The sequence below is a fragment of the Macaca nemestrina genome, chromosome 6 (genome assembly GCF_043159975.1).
Source record: "Macaca nemestrina isolate mMacNem1 chromosome 6, mMacNem.hap1, whole genome shotgun sequence".
NCBI classification, from domain to species: domain Eukaryota; kingdom Metazoa; phylum Chordata; class Mammalia; order Primates; family Cercopithecidae; genus Macaca; species Macaca nemestrina.
In genome coordinates, this window is record NC_092130.1 from 64,755,101 (window position 1) to 64,780,231 (window position 25,131).

At 38.4% G+C, this 25,131-nt stretch overlaps 1 protein-coding gene and 1 long non-coding RNA gene across 2 annotated transcripts in view; one reads left to right on the forward strand and one right to left on the reverse strand.

Annotated features, from left to right (window-relative positions):
- Positions 1–1,880, reverse strand: part of LOC105499996 (uncharacterized) — a 16,550-nt gene extending 14,670 nt beyond the window's left edge. The window contains exons 1-3 of the long non-coding RNA XR_003013817.2: positions 1,858–1,880; positions 884–951; positions 663–768 (exon numbers count right to left, since the gene is read on the reverse strand). This is a non-coding gene — a long non-coding RNA (uncharacterized lncRNA). The remainder of the gene's footprint in view (positions 1–662; positions 769–883; positions 952–1,857) is intronic.
- On the forward strand, positions 1,320–24,906 carry LOC105499997 (TIR domain containing adaptor molecule 2). Its single transcript, XM_011772897.2, has 2 exons — positions 1,320–1,729; positions 22,242–24,906. Exon 2 carries the CDS (start codon positions 22,301–22,303, stop codon positions 23,006–23,008), a length of 708 nt encoding a protein of 235 aa, XP_011771199.1. The 5' UTR covers positions 1,320–1,729; positions 22,242–22,300; the 3' UTR covers positions 23,009–24,906.
- The last annotated feature ends 225 nt before the right edge of the window (positions 24,907–25,131 follow it).

The window sequence follows — 25,131 nt, forward strand, 5'->3', positions numbered from 1 at the left end:
AAATGTTAAGCAATTAAACTTGTAACCAGTTTAAGATTTTTTTTTTAGTACATGTGACTGTATTATGAAGAACAATGCAAAATTTGGAGCAATTTAAAAAGATGAAACAGTTCAAGTAAATTTGCCCATGATACTAGTGACTTCAGGCTCTTTTATGTATGCAACCTAAGTGATGAATAGGTAAGTATGCGTTTATGGAATCTCATTGGTGGTATTTCAGTGGAAAGATTTGAAAAGCTCTGATTTTGAAGGGTTGCCAGAGAAAGAGGAACAGGCAGAGGAAACTGAAAGAAGAATTTTAAGAAGCAGGATGAGCATAAAGGCAAAGTGGGGTTGTCAACATCAAGGAAACAGTATTGGGAGACAATGGTCAACTCTGTCAATCGCCAAAGAGAGACTCCCAGGAAAAATGAGGGCAACAAAAGATCAATGGATTTAGGAGGCCACTGCTTACCCAGAGTTTAGGTAGAATTGTTGGGAGGTGCAGTGGTTGGAGAATCAACTGCATGAATAATGAATTGTGTTGACACGGTACATAATACGGTATTTCTGACTACATTGTGGCATTTCACCAAGTAATTACTACCTGAAGTGCCTACCTTCAGTAAGCCATCCTGTTGTTGGATGGGGAAAGAGAAGGAGGAAATAACTCTTAGCTTTACCTGTACTGTGCTGAGACCCAGGTATGAACCTTCACTCCCAATTTGCTATCCATGTTCTCATCCGATGTTCAGTAACTGGGTTCTCCTTTGGCAGAGTAGGTATTGCCTGAGAATTAAAAGGGGAGGGGAGATTTCTGAACTGGAGCTCTTAGGTTATGACTAGGATTGGGTGCCTGAGGAAGCAATGGAGAGCTTTATAAGGCTTCTTATGCTTCATTTACCTAATTGCTTTTTTTTTCTCTCCTGATACTCAGTGGAGTTCCAATCTGTTCCGTTGTGGAGAACGAACCTGAGAAAAGGGATCTTTCTCAGGGTAGTTTTTGGGGGCAGGGGCGGTTGTGCTGCACACCCTAGTCAGGGGTATGGTTGGCTGCAGGGGGGTGAGACAGCCGCAAAGGGACAGGAAATGTCGAGACTATCTTAGGGAACCAGGAGAGTCCCTGTACCTCTGAAGGGTCTAGGGTTTGGTCTGTAAGGAGCAAACATGGTGGAATTCCTTTCTAGATTTTTCTGGGCCTCGAAGTCTGGTTTTTGCGGTACATGCCAAAAAAGAAAGGGCAGGGAGAGTCCACTAGCCTCGGTGACAGTTCCCCATTGTGGTTTCCCCTCCTCCACCCTTCTTTGCGAGCTCCTTCCTTCTGCCGAGAGTTATCCCGCCACATTAACCCCTGACTCGCAGCTGGACCGCCCCGGCCCGGAGCGCCACATCCCGGGTGGGGTCCGCTGCGGCACGCAGCAGCCCGGCCGGCCGGGAGTGGCCCTTCGGGAGCAGCAGGGCGGGCGTCAACAGCAGTCAGGCCTGGCGAGAGGCGACCTCCAAGGGCCGAGGCAGCGCGTCTCCAAAGGCGTGGGGTCTCTGCTGCCCGCGACCCACACGCGTCCCGACTCCGCAAGCGCGGCGGGGAGCAGGCTGCTGTGGTCTCGAGGACTGGGTTGCGGCCCGCAGTGTAGGGGGCGGCCCCAGCCTCTGGACGCCCGGGGCAAGACGCCCACCGCCTGGGGCGCTCTCTGGGCCAGAAAGGAAGACAGAAAAGCCACGGGCTAACCGTGGCGGCGCTCGCCTGCAGGCAAGTACCGGGCAAGCTGGCGGGGGCCAGGCCGCCAGGGGCGCGGGGTGGGCTGGGGGCCAGGCCGCCAGGGGCGCGGGGTGGGCTGGGGGCCAGGCCGCCTGCGCTACCTCCCCAGCCCACCCTACCGGACGGCGCGGGTGCTGGCGCTGCTGTCCCCAGTGGGGGCGGGCGAGCAGGCAGGCCTTTCCGTCTCTTGGGTTACTCTGAAGGGAAAATCCGCACAGCTGTCTGCCTTTTTGTTTCATTTTGACTAGAAAACCCATTTTCGAAAATACACCTCAGAACCATAAGCAAATAGCCCAGAGTCTTAAATGCTCTAAAGGCTCTGGATGAGCCCCTGCCAGGCACACTGAACCAATGCTGGAGGTTTTGGCGTGGGTTTTTCCTACTTGGCTTTTTGTCCAAAGCTAATTTGGATAAAAATAGTTTGACTGGCAGCTGTGAGCTATTTTTCAGTATATTAGGACCTCACCAGCTTTCCATGGTAGTAAACTTTTTTTTAAAAAAGAAAGTCTTTTAAAATATTCTCACATTATTTTTTTAATTTATCCTTTTAATTTTGGAAAGCAAGGGTGAGAAAGGCTATATGATCTGGAGGTAAAAATACACCACTGTATAGAGTTGAAGTGTTATCCCCTGAACCCGCATTGCACGTCTACAAAGGAGAAGAACTTGTCCTTCTCCAAGTGTTTAGTATTCCTTAGATTAGTGTTTTTCAAACAAGCCTGATGGGAAGACGCATTTGGGACTTTTGTTTAAAATGCATCCCCCCTACCTCTGAAAGTTTAATTTGGTAAGCTTGATTTCTAGAATCTGTATTTCTATTTTTTTATTATTTAATTTCATTTTATGTTCTGAGATACTTGTGCAGGTTTGTTACATAGATAAACGTGTGCCATGGTGGTTTGCTGCACCTATTAGCCCATCAATCCTTACATTTTAATATTTTGAAGTAGTAGGTTGGTTATCAATGGAGTTAAGCCACTCCATTTATATTTCATTCAAGTCAGAAAATAGATAAGCAGATATAGGATACTGACACCTGCATTTGAAGCAAAGTAAATGTGACATGTACATCTTACTGTATGGAACTTGAAGTACAAACCATGTTTACACTGTTGAATCATGCACACCTATCTATCTGTTGAGTCATTTGTTCCTTATGATATTCTTAAAATGTATTCATTTAACAAATATCTGCTGTTAAATCTTTTGTCTTTAATCCCCTTAGACTACACATCCCATTCTAGGTCCCACTCCACTACTTTGCTGCTTTTTATAACAAACAAACAAAAATCGTCTTTGAAAGATTTACCTCTAAGTCTCCATTTTCATTTCCCCTGTTTCTTCCTACCCCCTCTCATCTGAGGCTTTTTGTCCCCATTACCCCCTACATGGACCTGACATTGCCAATGGCTGTCTTGTGAAATCCCGTATCTGTGCACAGTTCTTATCTTTCCTGACCCCTCAGTAGCATTTGATCACTCCCTCCTCCTTAATATTCTTTCTTCTTCACTAATGTTCTGCACTAATATTCTTTTTTCTTCACTTGGCTTCCAGGTCACCACATTCTCCTGCATTTCATTCTGCTTCTTTGTGTCTCCAGGCTTCCCCACCACTAAATCTTAGTATGCCACAAAATTCATTTCTTGGCCATATTTTTCTAGCCATACTTTCTCCCAGGACAATTTCTATCCCAAGGCATATTCCTTGGCTATAGATAACATCTATCAGCTAATGACTTCCAAAATTTTATTTCTAGCTTTACTGTTCTTCTGAGCTCCAGATGTGTATGTCCAGCTGGTTACTCAGCATTTCCATTTGGAAGTCTGATAGGCATTTAAATTTAGTATGGACAGACAGAACTACTGATGCCACACTCACCAAGTTCTCCCTCTGTTTCCCCTCAGCTCCCTCCCCTTATCTCAATAAACAGCCTCAGTTACTGCCATTCAAGTAGGCCGGAATTCTAGGAAATTACTCTTGACTTCTCTTTTTAGGTCAGACCCCGCATCCAAGCATCCAGCAAATTCTGTTCATTCTATCTTGAAACAAAAGATCCAAATCTGCCCACCTCTCCGTCTCTCTGTAAGCTAAGCCACAGTCCTACCTACATGATTGAGAAGTCTCTGCCTCTGCCCTTCCTCCTCTATAGTCTTTTCCAAACAGCAGTGATTTTTGTCATACATACTCAGAACTTTCATTTCCCTTCAAAACCTTCTCATCAGAATCACAAACAACAACAACAAAAAAAAAACAAACAAAACACATACACACACACACACACACACACACAGACTTACAATGGCTTTAAAGCCCTGTATGATCTAGTCCCTGACTACTTCTCTGAACTTATCTTCTGATTTCCCTCTCACCCACTCCACTGTAGTAACACTGATTGTGCTGCTGTTGCCTTTGCCTGCAGCAGGTCTCTGCTAGATCATTGCACACTGTACTCCCTCACTTCTCTGTTAGCATGCTGTCTCAAAGGTTACTGTGCTATTGCAGCAAGATCTGTTTTGCTGCTGGACTTGTGCGGTAGGTTGTTATTAAATACTGAATGCTACTCTCTAGTATTCCATGAAGCTTATGGCACCTTTAAAACATTGTTGGTTGCTTGAGTTCTCTAATATTAAAAATGCACAACTATTTTTCTTTTTAGCCTAATTTTGATAAGATAGACAGTTTGCCTTTAAATTCTGTGTTTTTATAAAATCTCTTCCCGATTTGGAGATTTGCCCTTTAACATCAGTTTTCATTTTTAGATACAGAAAATGGAAGAAAAATATCCAGTTCACTAAAAGGGATATTTGGTGGGGGCCAGTTACCCCCTCACCCCCACCAATAGGGGCAATGGGAAATAGGAAGCAATAATCTAACATTTGGAGACTCTTTGAATGGTACCAGCAACAGGTAGTTTATGGGAAGAAGAAAAATAAAGACTCTTGTTCAGAGAAGAATATACAAGTTTCTAAGTTCTACGGTGACTAAGCCAATATCAGTTGTCAAAATTTTATAAGATATTATATACATTCAACTCTTTTTTTTTTTTTTTTTTTTTTGAGACAAGGTCTTGCTGTGTTGCCCAGGCAGGCCTTAAACTCATGGGCTCAAACAATCTTCCCACCTCAACCTTCCAAATAGCTGGGACTAGAGGCACATACCACTGCACCTGGCTCCAGTTCTCCCTTGAGGACTATGTAGAAATGAAAAACAATATTTTCATCTTTATGAAGAGGTGTAGCAACTAAAAGATTGTTTAATTTATAATCCTTATTTCTCATTTTAATCCCTAGGAACTGGTTCTGTTATCAGTAGCACAGGTACTATTGCCCCTTCTTTTAAAGGAAAAGAAGAAAATTCCTTCTCATTTTAGAATTAGGATTTAAGATACTTAAATAAATATTTCCAATATGAGATTAAATAAAATAAGTAGATTTGGAATATGGAACAAAGAGAAGAGTAGGAGGGTTAAGCGGAAGCTAGGAGTGAAGTTACTAATAGCATCAAAACACCTGCCATAAGCTTCTGTCTGTTGGCCAGAGCGCTTATTAATCTGGAGCTTCCTAGCAACTGAGTGAAGAGATAGGGTCCACAAGATGAAAAAGCAGTGCCCAGGTAAAGATCAGATAGAAGCATTTTTTAAACATTGACTTGCTCAAGGACCTGTTTTAGATACTATGAAGATGAATGTTCTGTCTTCTGGTACTTAAGAAGAGTATTGGAGAAGCCCTATTTGGTTTAGAGTTAGCAAACCCAAGCTCTTGGAATATTTGCATATGAATAAAAAACAGATGAAATAGAGCTACACCTGGAGATAGGCTAAACTCATTTGGAATGTACAGATAGAGCTTGTAAGGAAGACACTTACCAAAGGTGTTGGAAAAGATATATATGTATAAGGAAGTTACTATTTAGATGGAAATCAGATCGACATAATTGACATAATTGTTGACAATTACTGACATAATTGATATTTATAAAAATATAAAGCCTAGAAAATGAATTTTTATTTACTAAAAAACTATTTTTTCAGATTGATCATCGTTTGAAAAAGTGAACATGTATGTGTCTATATATGTACATGTGAAGAACATATGTGAGTTCTTCACATATACATACATGAAAGAATACATATATACACACACATTTATATATTCTTATGCTTATACCATTCACAGAGTATCAATGTTACTTTTTTGGTATTCACTTGGCCCATGAACAACACGGGTTTGTATTATGTGGGTCCCCTCATATGTAGATTTTCTCGAACAAAACATGGATCAAAAATGCAGTATTCCAGGATTCAAAAGCCACACATATGGAGAAGTTACTTTTCGTATAGGCAGGCTGTGCAGGCTGACTGTGAGACTTGCGTATTCTTGGATTTTGGTATATTCAGGGGTCCTGGAACTCCTAGAATCAGTCTTCTCTAACCTTAAGTATACCAAGAGATGACTGTACTGCATTTTGTTTAACAAAGCTGAAATCGTATTCTGTGTACTATCTTATAGTCAGTTCTTTTTGCTTTAATTACATTTCATTTTCGTGTCATGAGAAGCATTTTCTCATGTCATTAAAATTATAACATTCTAAACATTTTTAATGGTTTAATAGGATTCAGTCATATGAATAATGTGACATAGTTAATATTGTCATTCCCCAGTTTGGGGATATTTTGATTTTTACCTCCAGTGGAATTTTAACTAGCTTATGACACTATGTACAAGATCTCTTATGATAATAAAATATAGTCATCTAACTCACACTTCAAATTTGCAAGAAAATATCTCCATAGATTTCATGACAGGAGAAAGCTAAGCCAATTTGAGAAACTGACAAAAAGGTCTGTCAACCTAGATAACAGAGAGAGAGGCTCTCTAAAAGAAAGTAATATTTATTCAGAAATGGGCATTGCAGTGGGAATATGTGTTCCATAGTAAATTGTGTGTACTCAGGGAAGTAAAGGCAGACAAAAATTTTCAAAGTAAAAATGAGGAGGTTTACATAATTGTTTTGAGATATTATTTTTGGCTTGTGGATAAATAACAAGGGTGGCACCAGTCTGAAGTTGGACAGGAAGTTGCTGGGCAGATGTTCTCGCAGAAGTACTTTTTGTATAGGACTGTGATGGCATTTGTGCAAGGTTCTGGTTTTTGTGGAGACTTTTTTTGATAATTCTGGTTACTAGGCATATATGTATAAGAACCTTTCCTTCATGGCCTTCCCTGGCTCTGATTGTCTGGTTTTTTAACACTAGTGACTCGATTTTGGTTTTGACAACTCTCACAGACCCATGAAGACCCATGTGCAGGGAGCCGGAGGAACAAAGTGGAGAAAAGCATGAGATGGGGTTGGAGCTGAAGTAGTCAGGCTATGCAGGGTATTATTTGTCATATCAAGAAATTTTTATATCAAGCACAGTAGGAAGCCAATGCAGGGTTATAAATGGGAGTAAGTCAAATCAGATGTTTTGAAAGATCATCCTTGCTGTTGAGTGGAGAATAGATTAGACTGACTGAGAGTAGGGGACCAATTAGGAGGCAACGCAGAGACCAGGGTAGAGACATTGATCTAGAATGAAAATGTGGTAGAGAGGAAACTTGAAACGATTTGAGATTGTCTGTTAGAGTTAGATACACAGGACTTGGTGATCACTTGGAAGTGTAGGAATAGGAGAGTAAGAGGAAGGCGTCAAGGATACCCCAGGTTTTGGGTCAGAACAGGACAAATGATAATGCCATTTACCATGATGGAGAAGTCTGGGAAAATGAGGTCCAAGCTACCTTCCAGGTCAGCAAGTAAGACAAATTAAGAGTGCTGTGCAATACATATTATAAGAGATGTGAACCAGATATTATGGATATACAGAGAATGAGTACTTAATTTAACTTGGAGATAAAAGGAAATGCAATCCTTGAGTAGTATCTTGAATCATAAAAAGGAGCTATTCATGTTGATGGTTGGGGAAGGGTATATTCTAAGATGGAACATGGAGGTAAGACATGACATTTGGGGAAACTGTAAACAGATGGATATTAGAAGTCTCAAGAGTAACATGGTAGGAGCAAATGTTATGGATAAAAGGAGAGATTGGATCATAGAGGGCCTACAATGTTATTCCCATAACATAGAGTTTTTCTTGAAGGCATTAGCGTATTATCAAAGGGATCTTTAAGCAAGAGAAAAACAGGATCAGTTTTCCATTGCAGAAAGATCTATCTAGAAATGATGTAAAGAGGAAAGAGACTGGAGGCAATGAAACTAGTTGGATATTATGGGAATCTGTAATCCTCTAAGGAGGAATAATATAGGTCTTGAACTAAAGCATAGGCAGGGAATGGAGAGAATGGGAAAAGAGACAGATATGTTTAGGAGACAGAGTTATTAGCAGGACCTAAAGTTTAGTGGGTGGAGTTGTGGGGAGGGTTTGTTTGAATGGGTGAAAGAATATGAGAATAATTTCTAGGTTTCTGTCTTCATAGGTAAAGAGGATATTAGTATCATTGACCGAGGCAGAGAAGATTGAAGAGGAAAGATTGATTGACTGATTGATTGGTTGATCCATCTGTCTGTCCATGTGTCCATTTACCCTATACTTATTGAATGCCTATTATGGCCCAGGTACTATTAGCTTGACCCAGTAAGCAAACTCTGGTCAACAGAGGGAATGACTGTACCAAGCCCCGTTTGATATCTATCACTCATATTAGTTCTTGTGGCCCAGTCTCCCTTGGAATCATGTCAGAGCCGTGTGCAGAGTCAGGGGTGCTACAAACCTAGAGAAGGGAGTGCTGTTTGGAAACAAGTCACAGACTGAATTGAGTCTGTATCTGTCATCTCAGATGGGGATGAGCTTGTCTCCTAAAAAAATCTCCTAAAGTCATGATACGCCTTTAGCCATCATTTATTTCAGTTTATCCAATTGTGAGTCAGTCCTCCTCCTCCCAGGCTGCAAGGGTATTTATGGTACCTTCTTAATGCCAAAAGATTTCACCAATTCCTAATTGCCTGCTTTTGTATCCTCTTTTTTCTGTGGTCATTTCCTGAAAGTACTTTTAGCCAAAACATCTATATTTTTTTTCTAACAGGTCTAGCCACTGTCACTTTTATGTAGACGTTATGCATGAAAACTGTTTGCTAGAAAACAGCATTTTGGCACACAGTATAAACACCTTGTCAAGCTGCCATTCAGACTGACGAAAACTTAGTAAGTTGAATAATTTTGTATTTCTTGGCTAAGAGCCAGTGACAGAACTTAGTCTCCTAAGCTGACTGATCTACTAGCAAAAAATGTATAACTCTGCTATTTGGTATTTAAACACACATGCTTACATACATTTGTTTATTTAAAATTATAAAAAGACATCTAAGACAAACAGTGCTCTCATGGATTGGTATTGCATAGGAAAGCACACAACCATATGTGTGTTTGGGTGTATGTGAATATGTATGTATACATACACACACTTTTAAGCAAGCATATGCAAAGATGCACATATTCAGTGTAATTTTAACACAGAATTGGGATCATACTGTAAGTATTGTAATATATTTTAATTTGATCACTTTTAAAAAAATAAGTAGATAATGTTACAAAGGTCATTTTAGTCAGAGGAAACACATTTCAGGCATGGATGAAGTTACAGAGCTGAGAAGGCTGAGTATCCTGGCAGAAGAGAAAAGGACCAAGCGTGATACTCACATTTTTGAAAAATGTTTTTATATAGTAATAACATAGAACACAAAAGTGCATAGAGCAAAGTATATAGTTGAATAAATAAATAATCACCCATGTAACCATTTTCTGACCTACAGTCATTTTTCCCAAAGATTTTTTCTTTTCCCCGCTACTCTGCAGTACCTCTTTTGTTGTACATCAAGTGTCCATATATGTGTGAATCTGTTTCAGAGCTCCTTATCCCATTCTATTAGCAATTTGTCTAACATTTTGCCGTATTACATTGTCTTCATTATTGTAACTTTATAGTAAGTGTTGATGCCCGATAGAGCAAGTCCTCCCAACTTATTCTTCCAAGTGTATTAACTATTCTTACCCTTTATATTTCCATAGAAATTCTGGAATTGAACCTGTAAAACTCAAAAAAGTCTTGTTGAGATTTTGATTGGTATTGCATTGAGTCTATATATCAATTTAGAGAGAATTGGCATCTTTACTATATTGAATATTTCAAATAATAAACATGATATATATGTGCATTTATTTAGTATTTTCCTTTTATATTTTATCTCACTAATATTTCTGCGTGGAAATCTTGCCCCTTTTTTTGGTTAGATGTATGCCCAACTATTTGATATTTTTTGATCTATTGAAAAATGACATTTTTTGTAATTGTATCTTTTATGTTTGTTATTGGTATTCAAAAATACATTCAAATTGTTTATGTTGACCTTATTATATTCATGTTCTTGCTAAACTTGCTTATCTTTTAGTAGTTCTGGTAATTTTTTAGATTTTCAGATGATAGAAGACCCTCTTATTGCCAGTTTGCTAAGAGTTTGTATAATGAATGGATGTTAAATTTTCTCAAAAGATTTTTATTTTTAATTGTCAATGTGATTAGTTACATTGATTTTTTTTTTTTTTTTTTTGAGACAGGATCTCATTCTGTCAGCCAGGCTGGAGTGCAGTGACAGGATCTCGGTTCACTGCAACCTCCGCCTCCTGGGTTCAAGCAATTCTCCTGCCTCACCCACCTGAGTAGCTGGGATTACAGGTGTGTGGCACCACACCTGGCTAATTTTTGTATTTTTAGTAAAGATGGAGTTTTGCCATGTTGGTCAGGTTGGTCTTGAACTCCTGGCCTTAAAATGATCTGCCCACCTTGGCCTCCCAAAGTGCTGGGATTACAGGCATGAGCCACCACACCCAGCCACATTGATCAATTTTTACCTGTCAGATCAACCTTGCATCCCTAAAATAAACCCAACTTGGTTGTGATGTATTTTCCTTTTTATAAAAAGGATCCATTTTTCTAATATTTTGTTTATGATTTTTGAAGAAATCATGAGTTAGATCTATAATTTTCGTTTTTGTAATATTCACATCAGTCCTTGGTGTCATGATTATGCTGGCTCATAAACATGAGTTGGGGCATTTTTCCTCTTTTTTAATCTTCTAGTTTTATTATTTTCTTCTTTACATATTTGATAGACTCCCCTGGCTACCATTTGAACCTGGAGTTTTCTTTTGGGGAGATTTCCAATTATGAATTTATATCTTTAATAATAATTGAGAGAGAGGATTAGGAAGAATAGCTAGTGGGTGCTGGGCTTAATACTTAGGTGATGTGATGATCTGTGCAGCAAACCATCATGGTACACATTTACGTATGTAGTAATCCTGCATATCCTGTAAATGTACCTCTGAAGTTAAAAGTTGAAGAAAAAGAATAATTGAATTCAGGTTATTTCTTCTGTGTCTGTTTTGAGAAGTTGTGTATTTCTAGGAATGTGTTTATTTCATCTCAGTTCTCACTTTTGTTTATATATGCTTGGTCATAATCTTTTTATTACATTTTAGGGTCTGCAAGATCATCACTGAGATCCCATTTTCATTTCTGACATTGGTTATTTGTGCTTTCTTTCACTGCGTATATGACTCTAGATTAGCAGCTATTTTCTTTCAGCACGTTAAAGCTATCATTATTTCTCTTGAGAAGCATTCTTATTGTTGCATCTTTTAAGGTAATCTATTTTCTGTTGCTATTTTTAAGACTTTTTTCTTTGCTGTTGGCTCTTAGCAGTTTTACTGTGTTGAAGCTAGATGTGGTTTTCTTTTTATTTTCCTTGAGTTTCATAGGACTTTTAAAAATGTGTGATTTGATGTCTTTCTTTAATATTGCAGAGTCTTCACATTATCTCTTAAATTACTGCTTTGGTTTAATTCTCTCTCTTTTCATTTGGGACTCCAATTTACATATTTGTTATACCTTCTAATTGTATAGTTGTCCTGTATAGCTTTTACCTGCTTTCTTGTATTTTACATTCTTTTTTTTTTCTCTGCCTTATTCCAAAGGGTTTTTTCTAGCTTGTTTTCTAGTTCGTGAGTTCCTTCTTCTGCTGACCTAATCTAACGATAAATCCACCCATTCAATTCTTAATTTCAGTGACTATATGTTTCAGTTTTAGATTTTTTTTCTTACCTGCCATGCCTTTTTAAGTTTGTAGTTATCTGACAAAATTCTCAATCTTTCCTCCCCTTGTGCAATCATAGTTATTAATAAAAGTTTGAAATCTACATAGATTTATTTCTGTTGTCAGCTGCGTTTGCTGGTTTTCTTGTCTTCTTCCAGAGAGGATTTAATTTTTGCTTCTGCCAGGTTCCTGGCAACAGTAACAATCTGTGATCACTTTAATCTGATTTCAGTGATGGGGGTTATTAAAAAGAATGCTTCAATTCCTGGGAGGATCAGTCTGTTTTTAGATCACCCTTACACCTAGGTGTAGCCTTCAGGGTCCCAACCCAAAGCACGTGACTGGAATCACACTTTTGTCTCGTTAGCCATGAGGGGCTGTCAGAAAGCACAGCACCAGCTTTCTTCTTCTGGACTTGAAAAATACTCTAGGGGGAAAGTTGTCTCTGGGTTTCTATCTTCTGGATTTGTGTTCCATAATTCTTCACTATGTCAGTAGTTCTCTGATGCTTCAAGCCTCTTTTTTTTTTTTTTTTTCTGTTTTGTCTAGCTTCTCTAGTTATCCTCAGCAGTAGCATTGATCCAAATTACCTAGTCCACCAGTACTAGAAGTGGAAGCTTCCAATAGCCACATTTTGATATTTGAGAAACAGGCCAAGAAAGAGCATTTAGTAAAGGAGACTGAGAAGGAGGAGATGCGAGAGAGACAGAGACATGATGATATAGTTAAATGGATCTTGGAAAATGCCTTTCGTGACTTTAAAGCCATAATAGAGAGTTAGATAACTTTTCATAGGAGTTTTTTCCTCTTTCCATTGTAGCCTATATCTTTGGAAGAGAAAGATAAGATGATGGTTCTAAAGGGAAAGATATAAAACAAGTACGACATGCAAGTAAAAGCAGGAGAGCAAAAGTGAAAACAGAAGAACCTGAAATATCTTAAAGAAAACTGATTGTCAGCAGCTGAGACATCTGTATACATCTGTAGCTAATAGATAGGATATGGATGGGTAATAAAGAAAGTGAACTTGAGTTTTTAATACAATGTATCCCCTGAAAGGATAAAACAAAAACCAAACTCGTTAAAACAAAAACCAAACTAAAGCAATTTAGAAAATGTACATTAATATTGCTTTCTGTCAATAAGACAACCAACTTGTACAGAAATTTCTGAATCCAGGTATGGGAAGCACTATGGAAGCACTATGGAAAGTTTTCATATTTCATTTCTTGATAGATAATGGTCCTTTTGTCTACTTTGTAATCTTTTCCGTTTTCCATATTATGTATAATGTATATGTCATATTTATATTCACATAACTTTTTCTTTTTTTTGAGACAGTGCCTTGCTCTGTTGCCTAGACTGGAGTGCAGTGGTGCAATCATGCCTCACTGAAGCCCCAAACACCGGTGCTCAAGCGATCTTCATGCTTTTTAAATTTATTTATTAAATGTTTTTTGTAGTCATGGGGTCTTGCTATGTTGCCCAGGCTGGTCTCAAACTCCTGGCCATAAGTGATCCTCCCACCTCGACTTCTCAAAGTATTGGAATTACAGGCATGAACAACTGCGCCAGATCCTATATTCACATAGTTTTTTAAAAGATGTAGCATAATTGATCATTTTGAAAATCCAACAAAATATATTTTGATTGGTTACTTTCTATTCTGGTTGAGTCAATGATTTATATAATAGGGATGATCAAAAGCTATCTGTTTGGCTGTCTCTCTAAAGCAACAGAATTCTGTCATATCTTTGGAGCTGTCTAATTAATTTATTCATTCAAAAAGCATTTCTTGAATGCTAACTATATGCTAGGCTCTGGGAATACAGTGACGAATAAGACAAGTTGATCCTTGTTCTGATCGAGTTTACAGTATAGAGGGAAAGATGAGAAACTAAGCAGATAACCATACACATAAATAATTAATTCTGATTAGTGCCATGAAGGAAAGATACAGAGTGCTAGGCTTTGATAGATCCCGTAACTCTAACCTTTCTAATGCAAGCTCTAATAGCTAAGAATGAAAAGTATAGGTACTGGCTTACTCTAACTGTAAATAAATGCCAATAGGTAATATTTGATATTTGATAATCCTTTTATTTAGGCTGGGCCTTTGCCATCCTTATTGATTCTCTGCAATCCCCCAAAGAAAGAAAACAAATGACAGCTGATTCTCAAGAATGTTATTTCAATCTAAGATCAAGATGGACTCAAATTCTACTCATTCTGTTCCTGAAAATACTTATTACCCTAGATGCGATTTTTTAATATTTCCAGTGTCTAAGAAGTCTAAGAATAGTCTACATGTTTCTCATCTGGCTGGCACAGATCTGTTCTATTGTGTCCTGACAGCTCGGCAGAGCTTGGCACACTCCCGTGCTGTAGTTGAGGAATCAGCAAACTTTTAGTAAAGGGCCAGGGAGTAAATATTGTAGGCTTTATGGGCTATATGATTTCTGTTGCAATACTCAACTCTGCCTTTGTAATATGAAGTAAGCCACAGACACATACATCAATGAAGGGACATGTCTGCCTTCCAATAAAAATTTATTTACAGAAGCAGGTGGTAGAGTGTGTTTTGGATGTTGTATCAATCACAGTTTAGTTGTGAACAACAGAATCTACTCTAGCTAGTTTAAGTAGAAAGGTATGTATTATGAAATATTACAAGATGTACAGTATTACTGGGAAAGTTGAAGAACTGCACTCTAGGTTGAGTTTCTAGAAACACCTCTCAAAGCCACATAACAGATTTGTCTACTCGCCTGGGGCTTTTGGCACACTCAGAAGCCTCCTGCCAAATCAGGAAGCAGCTAGCTCCTTAATTACACCAACTCTACCAGAATCGTAGCCAGCAAAACAGGTGCTTCATGTTCTACCTCCTGGCATATTTAACTCAGACATGTAAGTACATCCGATTGGTGAACTTAAATTACATTTAGGAAACCTAGCATCGAGGGAGTCTGGGAGATAAAAGTTTTTAGTACTTGTGGTACATAAAGTACAGGAAGATACAGTAAAAAGAGACAGGAATAAATTTTGGATGAACAAATCTCTAGTAGATACTGCAGCAGATCCACAGAACACCCCTTTGGCTAATTAACGTCATGGACACCCTTCTTTTCAAACCTAAACTTCTAGACAACAGCAATAGCTGTAATGGTATGCTATCTCCCAATATGATGCAACTCTCCTTCATATAAACAGAAGTGGACTCACCCTCTCTCTAAAAGGTACAACCTGAAGTCCCATAGGTCACTGTATCATCTGTAATATTCATCACAGACATTATCCTGTGACCCAGCACACTCAAGAGTTAAGTGTCCTATTCCTCTTCAGAAAAGGAGCAGTGGTGGAGAGACAGAGCTTACCCAGTGCCCAAGAGGATAAGACCTTAATTCTAAGAAGCTTCTACACATGTATTTCACCCTCTTTCTCTTTACTAGCAAATTCCCTTCAGTTTGTAAGCATTCCAAGTATTTCTTCTCTTAATGAAAGCCTCTCCTGACCCTGCATTTAGTTGTGTGAGTATTGGCCTTTCTTTTCTCTCTCAGCCAACCTTTTCCTCTGAATGTCAAGGTGCTAAATGCAGTGGATGCTGACTTCTTGGCAGCCATGGGTGCTGACCACTGCTGAAGCCCTCTCCTCCCTTGGCTTTCAGATCCCATTCTGTGTCTGATTTTCCTGCTACTCCTGGGCCACTCCTGCTCCATTATGGGCCCCTCACCCTGCATATGCTCTTCAGTCATTGATTCTGTCTTTAGCTCTCTCTCCTCTCTTTTCACTACCTATTCTCAGTTACTCACATGATTTAAACAAGCACCTAACTTGTATCCCCAATCCAAAATGCTCTTTTATGCCCCAGACCTACATGTCCACGTGCCTACTGGACAACTCTTGGAGGCCATGGGCACGCAAGCTCCATAGGTCCCAGACTGGATTACTTGGTCATCCCCAACCCACTTCATCCTGATTATATTGCTTTTCTCAGTGAATGGCACCACCACCCACCAAGTTACACAAGGCACAAGCTTGGAAGGCATCCCTGACTCTTCCCTCTCTGCCACCCCCATTACCTCCTACATATCTTTGTCTCCACTATCACTTCATCTGTTTGGGGCTCTGCTTTCTCACCTATACTATTGTAGCAGCCTCTTAACTAATTGTTCTCCCAGTCTAGCATCTTCCAGTCCTGTAGCCTAGTTTCTTTGCAAACCTAAACTTCCAGACAACAGCAATAGCTATAATGGTATGCCATCTTCCAATAGAATACAACTCTCTTTCATATAAACAAAAGTGCACTCACCTTCTCTCTAACAGGTACAACCCAAAGTCCCATAGGTCACCATATCATCTGTAATATTCATCATCAACAATTTTAGGACTACTTTAACCTGCGTCAAGTCAGACCAGATCACTCGTATTTAACACCTACCAGGGGCTATCTGTCTGCCAGCATGATGAAAGCCAAAGTCCTGAGCAAAATACCTTAGGTTCCTTATAAGGAACCTCTTTTAATCTAGTTTACCTTTCCCCTGCTCTCACTTCTTTCCCTTCCTCTTCTACCTCCTCCTTCGTGGACTTGAGCCATAAATATCTGGTGCAAAATGATTCTAACATATAGTCTTTGCCCTCTGGTACCTCAGTGTTTTTTCAAGTGCTGTTTACACTGCCTAGAAAATGTCCACCTGTCTTTGTCTTGCAAGTGTGAAGTGTCCCCTGCTGCAGATGGCCTTCCTGAGTGCTTTCATGGCATCTGATACGCTGAATAAAGCACCTGTGCAGTGGGTCCTAATTGTCTTATTTAATTGTCCTGGCTTCACATCTCTAAAACCTAGCATGTTTGGCTGCAGAGTGAGTTTCCAACAAAATATTTATTAATAATAAAACATTAACAAAACTTATTAATTGAACACAGGAATCTTGATTTTACAAATATTTGCCACAAGATGGTGCTGTTCAGATATGAAAGAAAAAGGCTCCCCAAGGCTGAAGGATTCAGTACCAGGTGCAATTACTTTAAATATGTTACAATTTTAATATTGCTACATTCATCGGTCACCATACTTGACCATCATAAGCATTTGAAGTCAATTAAGTACTGTCTTTCTCTTGAATTGTTTTCTTTCCTTAGCAGCTGGGGTACCCTCTCTTCTGGTTTTCCATCAACCCATCAACCTTCCTGACTAGTTCTTTTCTGCCTCCTTTGCTGGTTCATTCTGTTCTATTTTGTTTGTCTGTTTTTTTCCCAACACTCTACTTTTATTAATGGTTTTATTAATGGTTTATGAATTGCATGTTGTCATAGCAGTAATGGGTAGAAGTGACTAACAAATTGCCATAAATCTAAAATAAAGACAGATCATCAACTATCCAAAAATCATTTGCAACATGATACAAATAAAAAATCACTGCAGGATTAATAATAGTTAATAGTTAATCTTAATAATAATGACCACAATAACTCCACCTTCATAATGTTGGCGTGCCATAGGGCTCAGCCTTTCTTTTTGTATCTGTACTCACCTCCTTAAAATCCTGTGTAGTCTTTCATGATCTTATATTGTCTTTTTCAAATACTATCTATACAAAGATAAAGGTCAAATATGCATCTCCCCATTGGACCTTTCTCCTACACTACAGACTGTATATTCAATGCCTAGTCAACATCATTAGCAAATCTTCTCAGTTCTACTTTCAAAATATGCCCCAAATTTAGCCACTTCTCACAACTTTTGCTACTGCCATCCTGGTTCAAGTCATCATCATGTTACTATTGGGTTTCTGCAACAGACTCCTAACGAGTGTTCCTGCTTCCACCCTTCCCTTCCTGCCTTCTATTCGCAATGCAGCAACCAAAGTGATCTTATGAAAACTAGTCAGATCATGTCACCCCTCTGCTCAAAATCCTCCCCTGGCTTCTCCTCTTGCTTATCTCCTTCTTGGCTACCCTTGGCTCCCTCCAGCCCCACGGCACCCCTTTGCAGTTTCTATTTTTTCCTAATAGTGTTTGGATCCTTGATTTGTCTCTAGCCTCCCTTTTTTATCTAATTCTGTTAATTTATCTCATCTTTGCTATTTTTGTTTCATTGATTACATATTCTTTTTAGTACCTCCTAGAGCAAGGGTACTCAAAGTGCTTGTCCATGATAATCTAAGACGCATGCACCAGAATGTAAACCATGCTGCTTCCTGCTTTGAGAGTGTCTTGCTAGGAAAAAAAATGTCAGCTGAACTAAACAGCATAATTAGTGAGGTAGTTGATTTACATCCTGGCACAATCTGCTTATGTCTTCATTGGTAAGAAACAGTTCAGAGACTGGCATCTTGTTCGTGGACTACACTTTGAGTAGCACCATCCTAAAATGTAAACATTTGTTGTATAAATTTTTTAGCTTCTTTGTTACATATTTAATAGCAATAATAGCCGCTAACATTTATTGAGTACTTACTATGTGCCCAGCACTATTCTAAGCCATTTTGATCTTCATAAACCCCTAAGGATAGGGACTATAATTATTTTACAGATAATGAAATCAAAGCAAAACTATATTGATTAATTTATACAAAATCACAGTTATTTTATAGCAGGAAGGGGATTTACACTCAGGCAGTCTTATTCCAGAGTGCATAGTCTTCATGAAATGGAATTTTAAATCTGTTTTTGTATGCTATGATTCTTCTTTATATTCTTTTATATTTCCTGTAATATTTTACATATTTACCATAGCATATTTGCCATTTTTTTTTTCTTTCATTCCTCTTCTGTTTAATATAGAGAATTCTACTGGGGTCCTCTTTTGCATAAATATAAAGTGGATACATTCTGGACTCTCCTTCCTTCTTATCTCAGATAAGATCTTCCCTTCAGAACTTTAGTTTAAGGGCACCATTTGGATTGCTTATGTTTCTTCACATTCCTGTTTCCTGAGGGGATGGATATGATTCACTCTGTTGGGCTTTGGTGAATAGTAATTGGTAGTTTTTGTCTTATGTCTTTTCTGGGGCAAGGGATAGAGTTGGGGTGTCATTCTATCAAGTTATAAGTTTTTAAAAAAAAAAAAAAAAAAAAAAAAAAAGCTTAGCCCTATGGAGAGCAATTTGACCAAATGAATCACTGTTCCAAATGGAAATCCCATTGGGGGAATTGTTCTATAGACAAACTTGCGCACATATGAAATGCTTTTTGTACAGAATTATCCATTGCAGCATAGTTTGTCCTAGAAGTAGACTGGAAACAACTCACATATCCAAGAACAGGGAATGATTATGGGATAGCCACATGCTGCATGATTATGTAGTTGGAAATAAGAGGAAGTTCTCTATGCGCTGTTATGGAAAGCCCTGCAGATATAAAGGGAAAAAGCAATGTATACTAATGTTTATCTATCCACTGCTGTTTGGCATTTATATGCCATGTATACGTATGAATAATGATACTTTTTTTGAAAAGAATAACAAGAATATTCTTTCAAAATATTCTTATTTTGAATTTTGGGACATTTTTGAAAAAAGGAAAGAAAAATAAGAATATATGTTCATAGAGAAACAGTGGAAAGATGCAGGAGAAACTGATAAAAGTGGTCACTAGCAGGAGACCATGGGGATAAGTAACAGAATGGATGGAGACACACCACCACCTTTTTTTTAAAAAAAGTAAATGAAAATGTATATACATACACATTTTAATTTTTATGAACAGTGGTCTCACATGCTTCTCCCAAGTGGCACCCTCACTCTCCTTCCATTTAGCTGAAGTAAGGAGGTGAAACCTAAATTTTTTAAGCCTGGTGTTCATTGTTCTGATGGAGGAGGACTTTAAAGGAGGCTTTCCAGGATTCCTTTGGCCAACTTCAGGTTTCCTTCAGCATGCCATGCCTTTCCTTTGTTCCAATAGAGCCCTTTTTATTGATGGAGTTAATCAGCCCACAGTGAAGCACAGTCATGTCCTCTCACTTCCTCCCAGCCCTGGGAACCACACTGCAGTAATGAATCCTGACCATCTCTCCATGTCTGAGTCACAGTGATGTTATGAACAGCACAGCTTTCCACAGCTTGTTCCCTTGGCAGTCTCCTTACTCCCTCCCTCCAGATTAGAAGGTTATAGTGAAGTTTTATAGACATTCCCACTAGCTTTTTTCTCTCCGTGTGATTAGGTGGGTGACACTGCTTGGAAATTGGAACAATGCATCATAGATTTCTGAAGTCTTTTGCTCTGTTTTTGCTAACTGGCATTTAAGAAAAATAAGTCGAAGTTGTAATTCTTTGTTTTTATTTTAAAAGATTTTGTGATCTGCCTTGACACACTATCTTACCCTAGAAGTTTTTCATATTCTTTATAAATGGCTGTTATATTCCTTCAAAGCACTTGTCTGTACCAGCTAGTGACTAAGATAATGGTGTTGAATTCAATGATAAGTGTAGATCATTTTAACTGACAGAAAATAGATGCTTCTGGATGGTTTAACAATTGTTTTCTCATTCAGGGGAAACTTCTTTCTGCAACTTTGCATAGCAAAAATTTTTATAATGCAGGAACAAAAGTCAGCAGTGAATCCTAATCAGTGAAGAGAGTCCAAATTAATTTGGTTTTATTATTTTGGATGTATGTATGTCACATTTTAGAGTTATTATGCCTTAGAATACCTCTCGGTAACTAGCACAATATACCATGGAGCGAGAACCTAAAGTACAGACAGAGTGAATGACAGGGAGTGGTCAGCAGTTTCCTCACTAGTCAGAGGCAGCTGCAAACATTTTTACTCATATACATTAGAATGAAATTCTCTATGTTTTTTTCCTTGGTTTTCATTCCCATGACACTTTTCACCACTTTTGTTGAACAGTTTCTTCTAAACCTGAATTATTTAGGCATATGTAGCCATGTTACTTATGTTGTTATGAATGTTATAATTTCTTCTTGAGGTCTGGCCTTTGCCCATAAAGAATAAGTAAAAATGCTCTGGAATATAGCCTGTGGCTCATATTTGAAAATATGAAACCCGTATTTATATATTCTAAATGTTGTCTTTTGATAAAAGAATTCCCCTTGAAACTGCCTGTTTAGGGGGTTTTATTAGGAATATTGCCAACGTTTTCTGAAGAGTTATTTAAATTAGATTCACATGGTGTACTTTTCTTTCACAGTTGATCTGGTTCTTCCACTCTGAATTTAGAATTTTTTTTAATAAAAGAATGAGTCTAGGCCAGGCGCAGTAGCTCATACCTGTAATCCCAGAGCTTTGAGAGGCTGAGGTGGAAGGATTGCTTGAGCCCAGAAGTTCAAGACCAACCTGGGCAACATATGAAACCCCATCTCCTCCAAAAAAACAAAATTAGCCAGGTGTGGTGGTGTGTACCTGTAGTCGCAGCTACTCCAGAAGCTGAGATGGGAGTATGGCTTGAGCCTGAGAGGCAGAGGTTGCAGTGCAATAAGTTGAGATCACACCACTGCACTCCATCCTGGGCAACAGAGCCAGACTTTGTCTCAAAATAAATAAATAAATAAATAAATAACAACCAAAAAAAAAAAAAAAAAACAAGAATTGAGTCTAGACTATAATCATTCTTTGTTGATTTCACTGGAGAAAGTCTCAAGTCTTTGTTTCTAGAGTTCACTTCCAAACTGAGATGTTAATTTTTCCCTAGGTGAATAAATATATTTTCTTCAGTAGCTACAGAATTTATTGGAAAAAGATATTTCTTACTTTTCACACATGCTTATTATAATTTATTCTCCATTAGGTTCACCATCACCATAATGCCTGACTCCTGACAAACAAAAAAAAGCTCTGAACCAGTGAATCCTAGACATCATTTCACTTGACATTTCGGATTTTCCGTTTATGTTAAGTCAGTAGAGATGCTGCCAGTCATTGTTAGGATATTTGTGTTCTATTTTGTTGGTGCTTGATACGAAATATATTTATGCTTAATATTTGAATATTCAGTTTCTTTAGATTTTCCTGTTTCTAGTCTGCATGGTAATTTGATAATGGAGAAATTAGATTTAAACTGCGTAAAAAGATAGAGTGGTACCTCTCACGAAAATACCAGCGTAATTTATTTCAATCTGGAGGTTTGTAGTGCTAATGTAACGCCATTTACATTTTCCAAATATCTCCTATTAAATTGGACCCTTTATTTAACATACCCTTCAGCTGCCTCTGAGAGCCCTTGTGAAGCTTACAAAAGGCTAGTAGTTTAGCTTCCCAATTATCTGTTTGTCATTTATGTAGTTGGATCTGTCTATTATAATCTTTTTGAGCTTTTCAGGTTGAATGAAACTTTCCATTTTAAATGTTTTGATTAAATTTATAATATTCTTCTGTTTTGTTACTTCTTTTAGATTGAAAAGAAATGCTGAGAAATACATAAAGTTTTCCTCTTCTGCCTTGGATATTTATAATGGGTATCGGGAAGTCTAAAATAGATTCTTGCCCTCTTTCTCTCTCTTGGGGTAAAAGGCACAGTGTGGATACAAGTCCAGGATATCATGAGTCAGATTCCAAGAAGTCTGAAGACCTATCCTTGTGTAATGTTGCTGAGCACAGCAATATAACAGAGGGGTCAACAAGAAAGCAGGAGGGAGCTCAAAGCGTGGAAGAGATGCTTGAAGAAGAAGCTGAAGAAGAGGTGTTCCTCAAATTTGTGATATTGCATGCAGAAGATGACACGGATGAAGCCCTCAGAGTCCAGAATCTGCTACAAGATGACTTTGGTATCAAACCCGGAATAATCTTTGCTGAGATGCCATGTGGCAGACAGCATTTACAGAATTTAGATGATGCCGTAAATGGGTCTGCATGGACAATCTTATTACTGACTGAAAACTTTTTAAGAGATACCTGGTGTAATTTCCAGTTCTATACGTCCCTAATGAACTCTGTTAACAGGCAGCATAAATACAACTCTGTTATACCCATGCGGCCCCTGAACAACCCCCTTCCCCGAGAGAGGACTCCCTTTGCCCTCCAAACCATCAATGCCTTAGAGGAAGAAAGTCGTGGCTTTCCTACACAAGTAGAAAGAATTTTTCAGGAGTCTGTGTATAAGACACAACAAACTATATGGAAAGAGACAAGAAATATGGTACAAAGACAATTTATTGCCTGAGACGAAACATATAACATGTGGCTGGGTCCTGTTTTGTAAACCAAATGATTAATCTTCACTTGAGAAAGCAGTTTCTAGGAAATGTTTAAATAGAAGAGAGTCTTAGTCTTAAAGAAACCTATGGAGCACAAGAAAGATAAATTTCTGCAGGACAATCTATAAAATTGTGGTACTTTTTGATGTTTCGGTAAACTTGACATTGTCAGTTTCAAGGACTTTTCTTTCACAATTTTCCTAGTTCATGGATATGAAAAAGGAATTCTCAATCCATATTCCTCGTACTGAACCTTGAACAAGAACTTGTATGACAGACATTTTTAAAAATGTGACAACACTTTTATTCTCTGAATTTTGATCTCAAAGGACACAGAAAAAAAATGGCCCCAGGAGATCTGATCACACTTCCTCCTGAGACGCGTCTCAAGGATGTTGCAGTAAGCTTTTGGGTACTGTCACCTAGAAATATGAATTGCCAGAATAGAACATTTAGCATATTGAGTGTTGATGCATATGAAATCAGAAATAGATGTGAGAATGGTGGAACTTTCTAAAAGAACCCAGTCAAATGTATTTTCTGCTGAAATCTGCATATTCAGAGGCATTTCCCACCACCGATTCACAGCCCATTTGATAGTGTGGTAGTCAGGGACTTCATGGAGTGGTGTTCGGACATCCCCTGGGGCTTAAAGCTCTTCATATTAGTCATCATCTGTAACTATGGCTTTATTTGCAGAGCTTCTAAAAGGCGTATAACTGTGTGAGTGGCCAGATACTCACTTTTAAAATCAATAACCTCTCTTATGGAAGCTTTAAAGAAGTTTCCCTCACACACAATCCTCTTCTCAGGAAGTATTTCTCATTTAGGTCTTCAAAGTAGCATGACTGTGTGCATGTGTGTGTGTAATGGGTTATTTGTAAAGACTTTGGATAGAAGGAGATGTATTTTATTACCTCCTGTTCTAGAGCCCCATGCTTCTAACAAGCCAGAGAGGCCCCAAACAGGATTGTTTCTTTTCACCACAGCCCTTCTGCCCATCTGAGACTGAGGGAGTATCGTCCACTTGCGATCAGGGATGGGGTGGAGAATGAGTCATGTCATGTAATGAGAAAAGCACTCTTCAGGATCATGAGACCTGGTTCTAGTCCAATCTCTGCCACTGAGGATGAATGTAACTGTGGGCAAGCTATTTACCCTCCTTTATATGTGAAATGAAAGGGTTGAATTGATGGATCTCTGAAGGCCTTTGTCCTCTATGAGGATGTGAAAAACTAGGAACCACAAAAGGGAACAAGCAAAAAAGTTCGGATTTGATAAAGTGATATATAATAGTTGCAGAAGGCTTTATATATGCTTAAAATGAAAATATCTTTTTTGTATATTGACAGCATAATTGATTTTTAGTGCTGTCATTACACTTTTAAAGTCACAGAAAAAAATATACATGCTTACTCAGGTTTTCTTAAAAATAAATGTTTATAGAGATCCTTGAGTAAAGACATTTTGCTTAATTTCTTTCTTCTTATCCCCACTTGTATATCCCCTACCAGTACTGGGATCTGCACACATCTTTCTGCAGTTACCTCTTCATAGCCATGAACCAAAGCGTTCTATGGGGAGCATGCAAGTAAGTCAAGCCTCCTATTCTGTTAGCACTTACTAGAGGAGGAGATTGTTTGCATTGCATGGCGACATTTTCTTAGCCTTAGTGTTCTGATAGTAGCTGACTACTCACTTCTCTTTTTCAGTTTTCATAATAAGTATTCATTTTCTTGCCATAATGCTTCCTGTAAAGCCAATTTTATATACTAATAAAACATGAACTGCCCACTCTTCATGTCTGCCAAACTTGGGGCAATTGATGCTAAATGGTATTTTTAAAATAAATGTTTTTATTTACTCTTGACTAAACTTGTTTATTTTCAACTCCAATGAAGATTGTGGAAGAGTGTTTTGAAATGAAGCATCGATTTGTACTTCATAGCGTACCAGACACAATGTCTCACCCAATTTGGAGTTCCATATTTTTTTATGATGAAGAAAAATGTTAAGTGCTGAATTATTATATATGTTGAAATTATCGGCCGGGCGCGGTGGCTCACGCCTGTAATCCCAGCACTTTGGG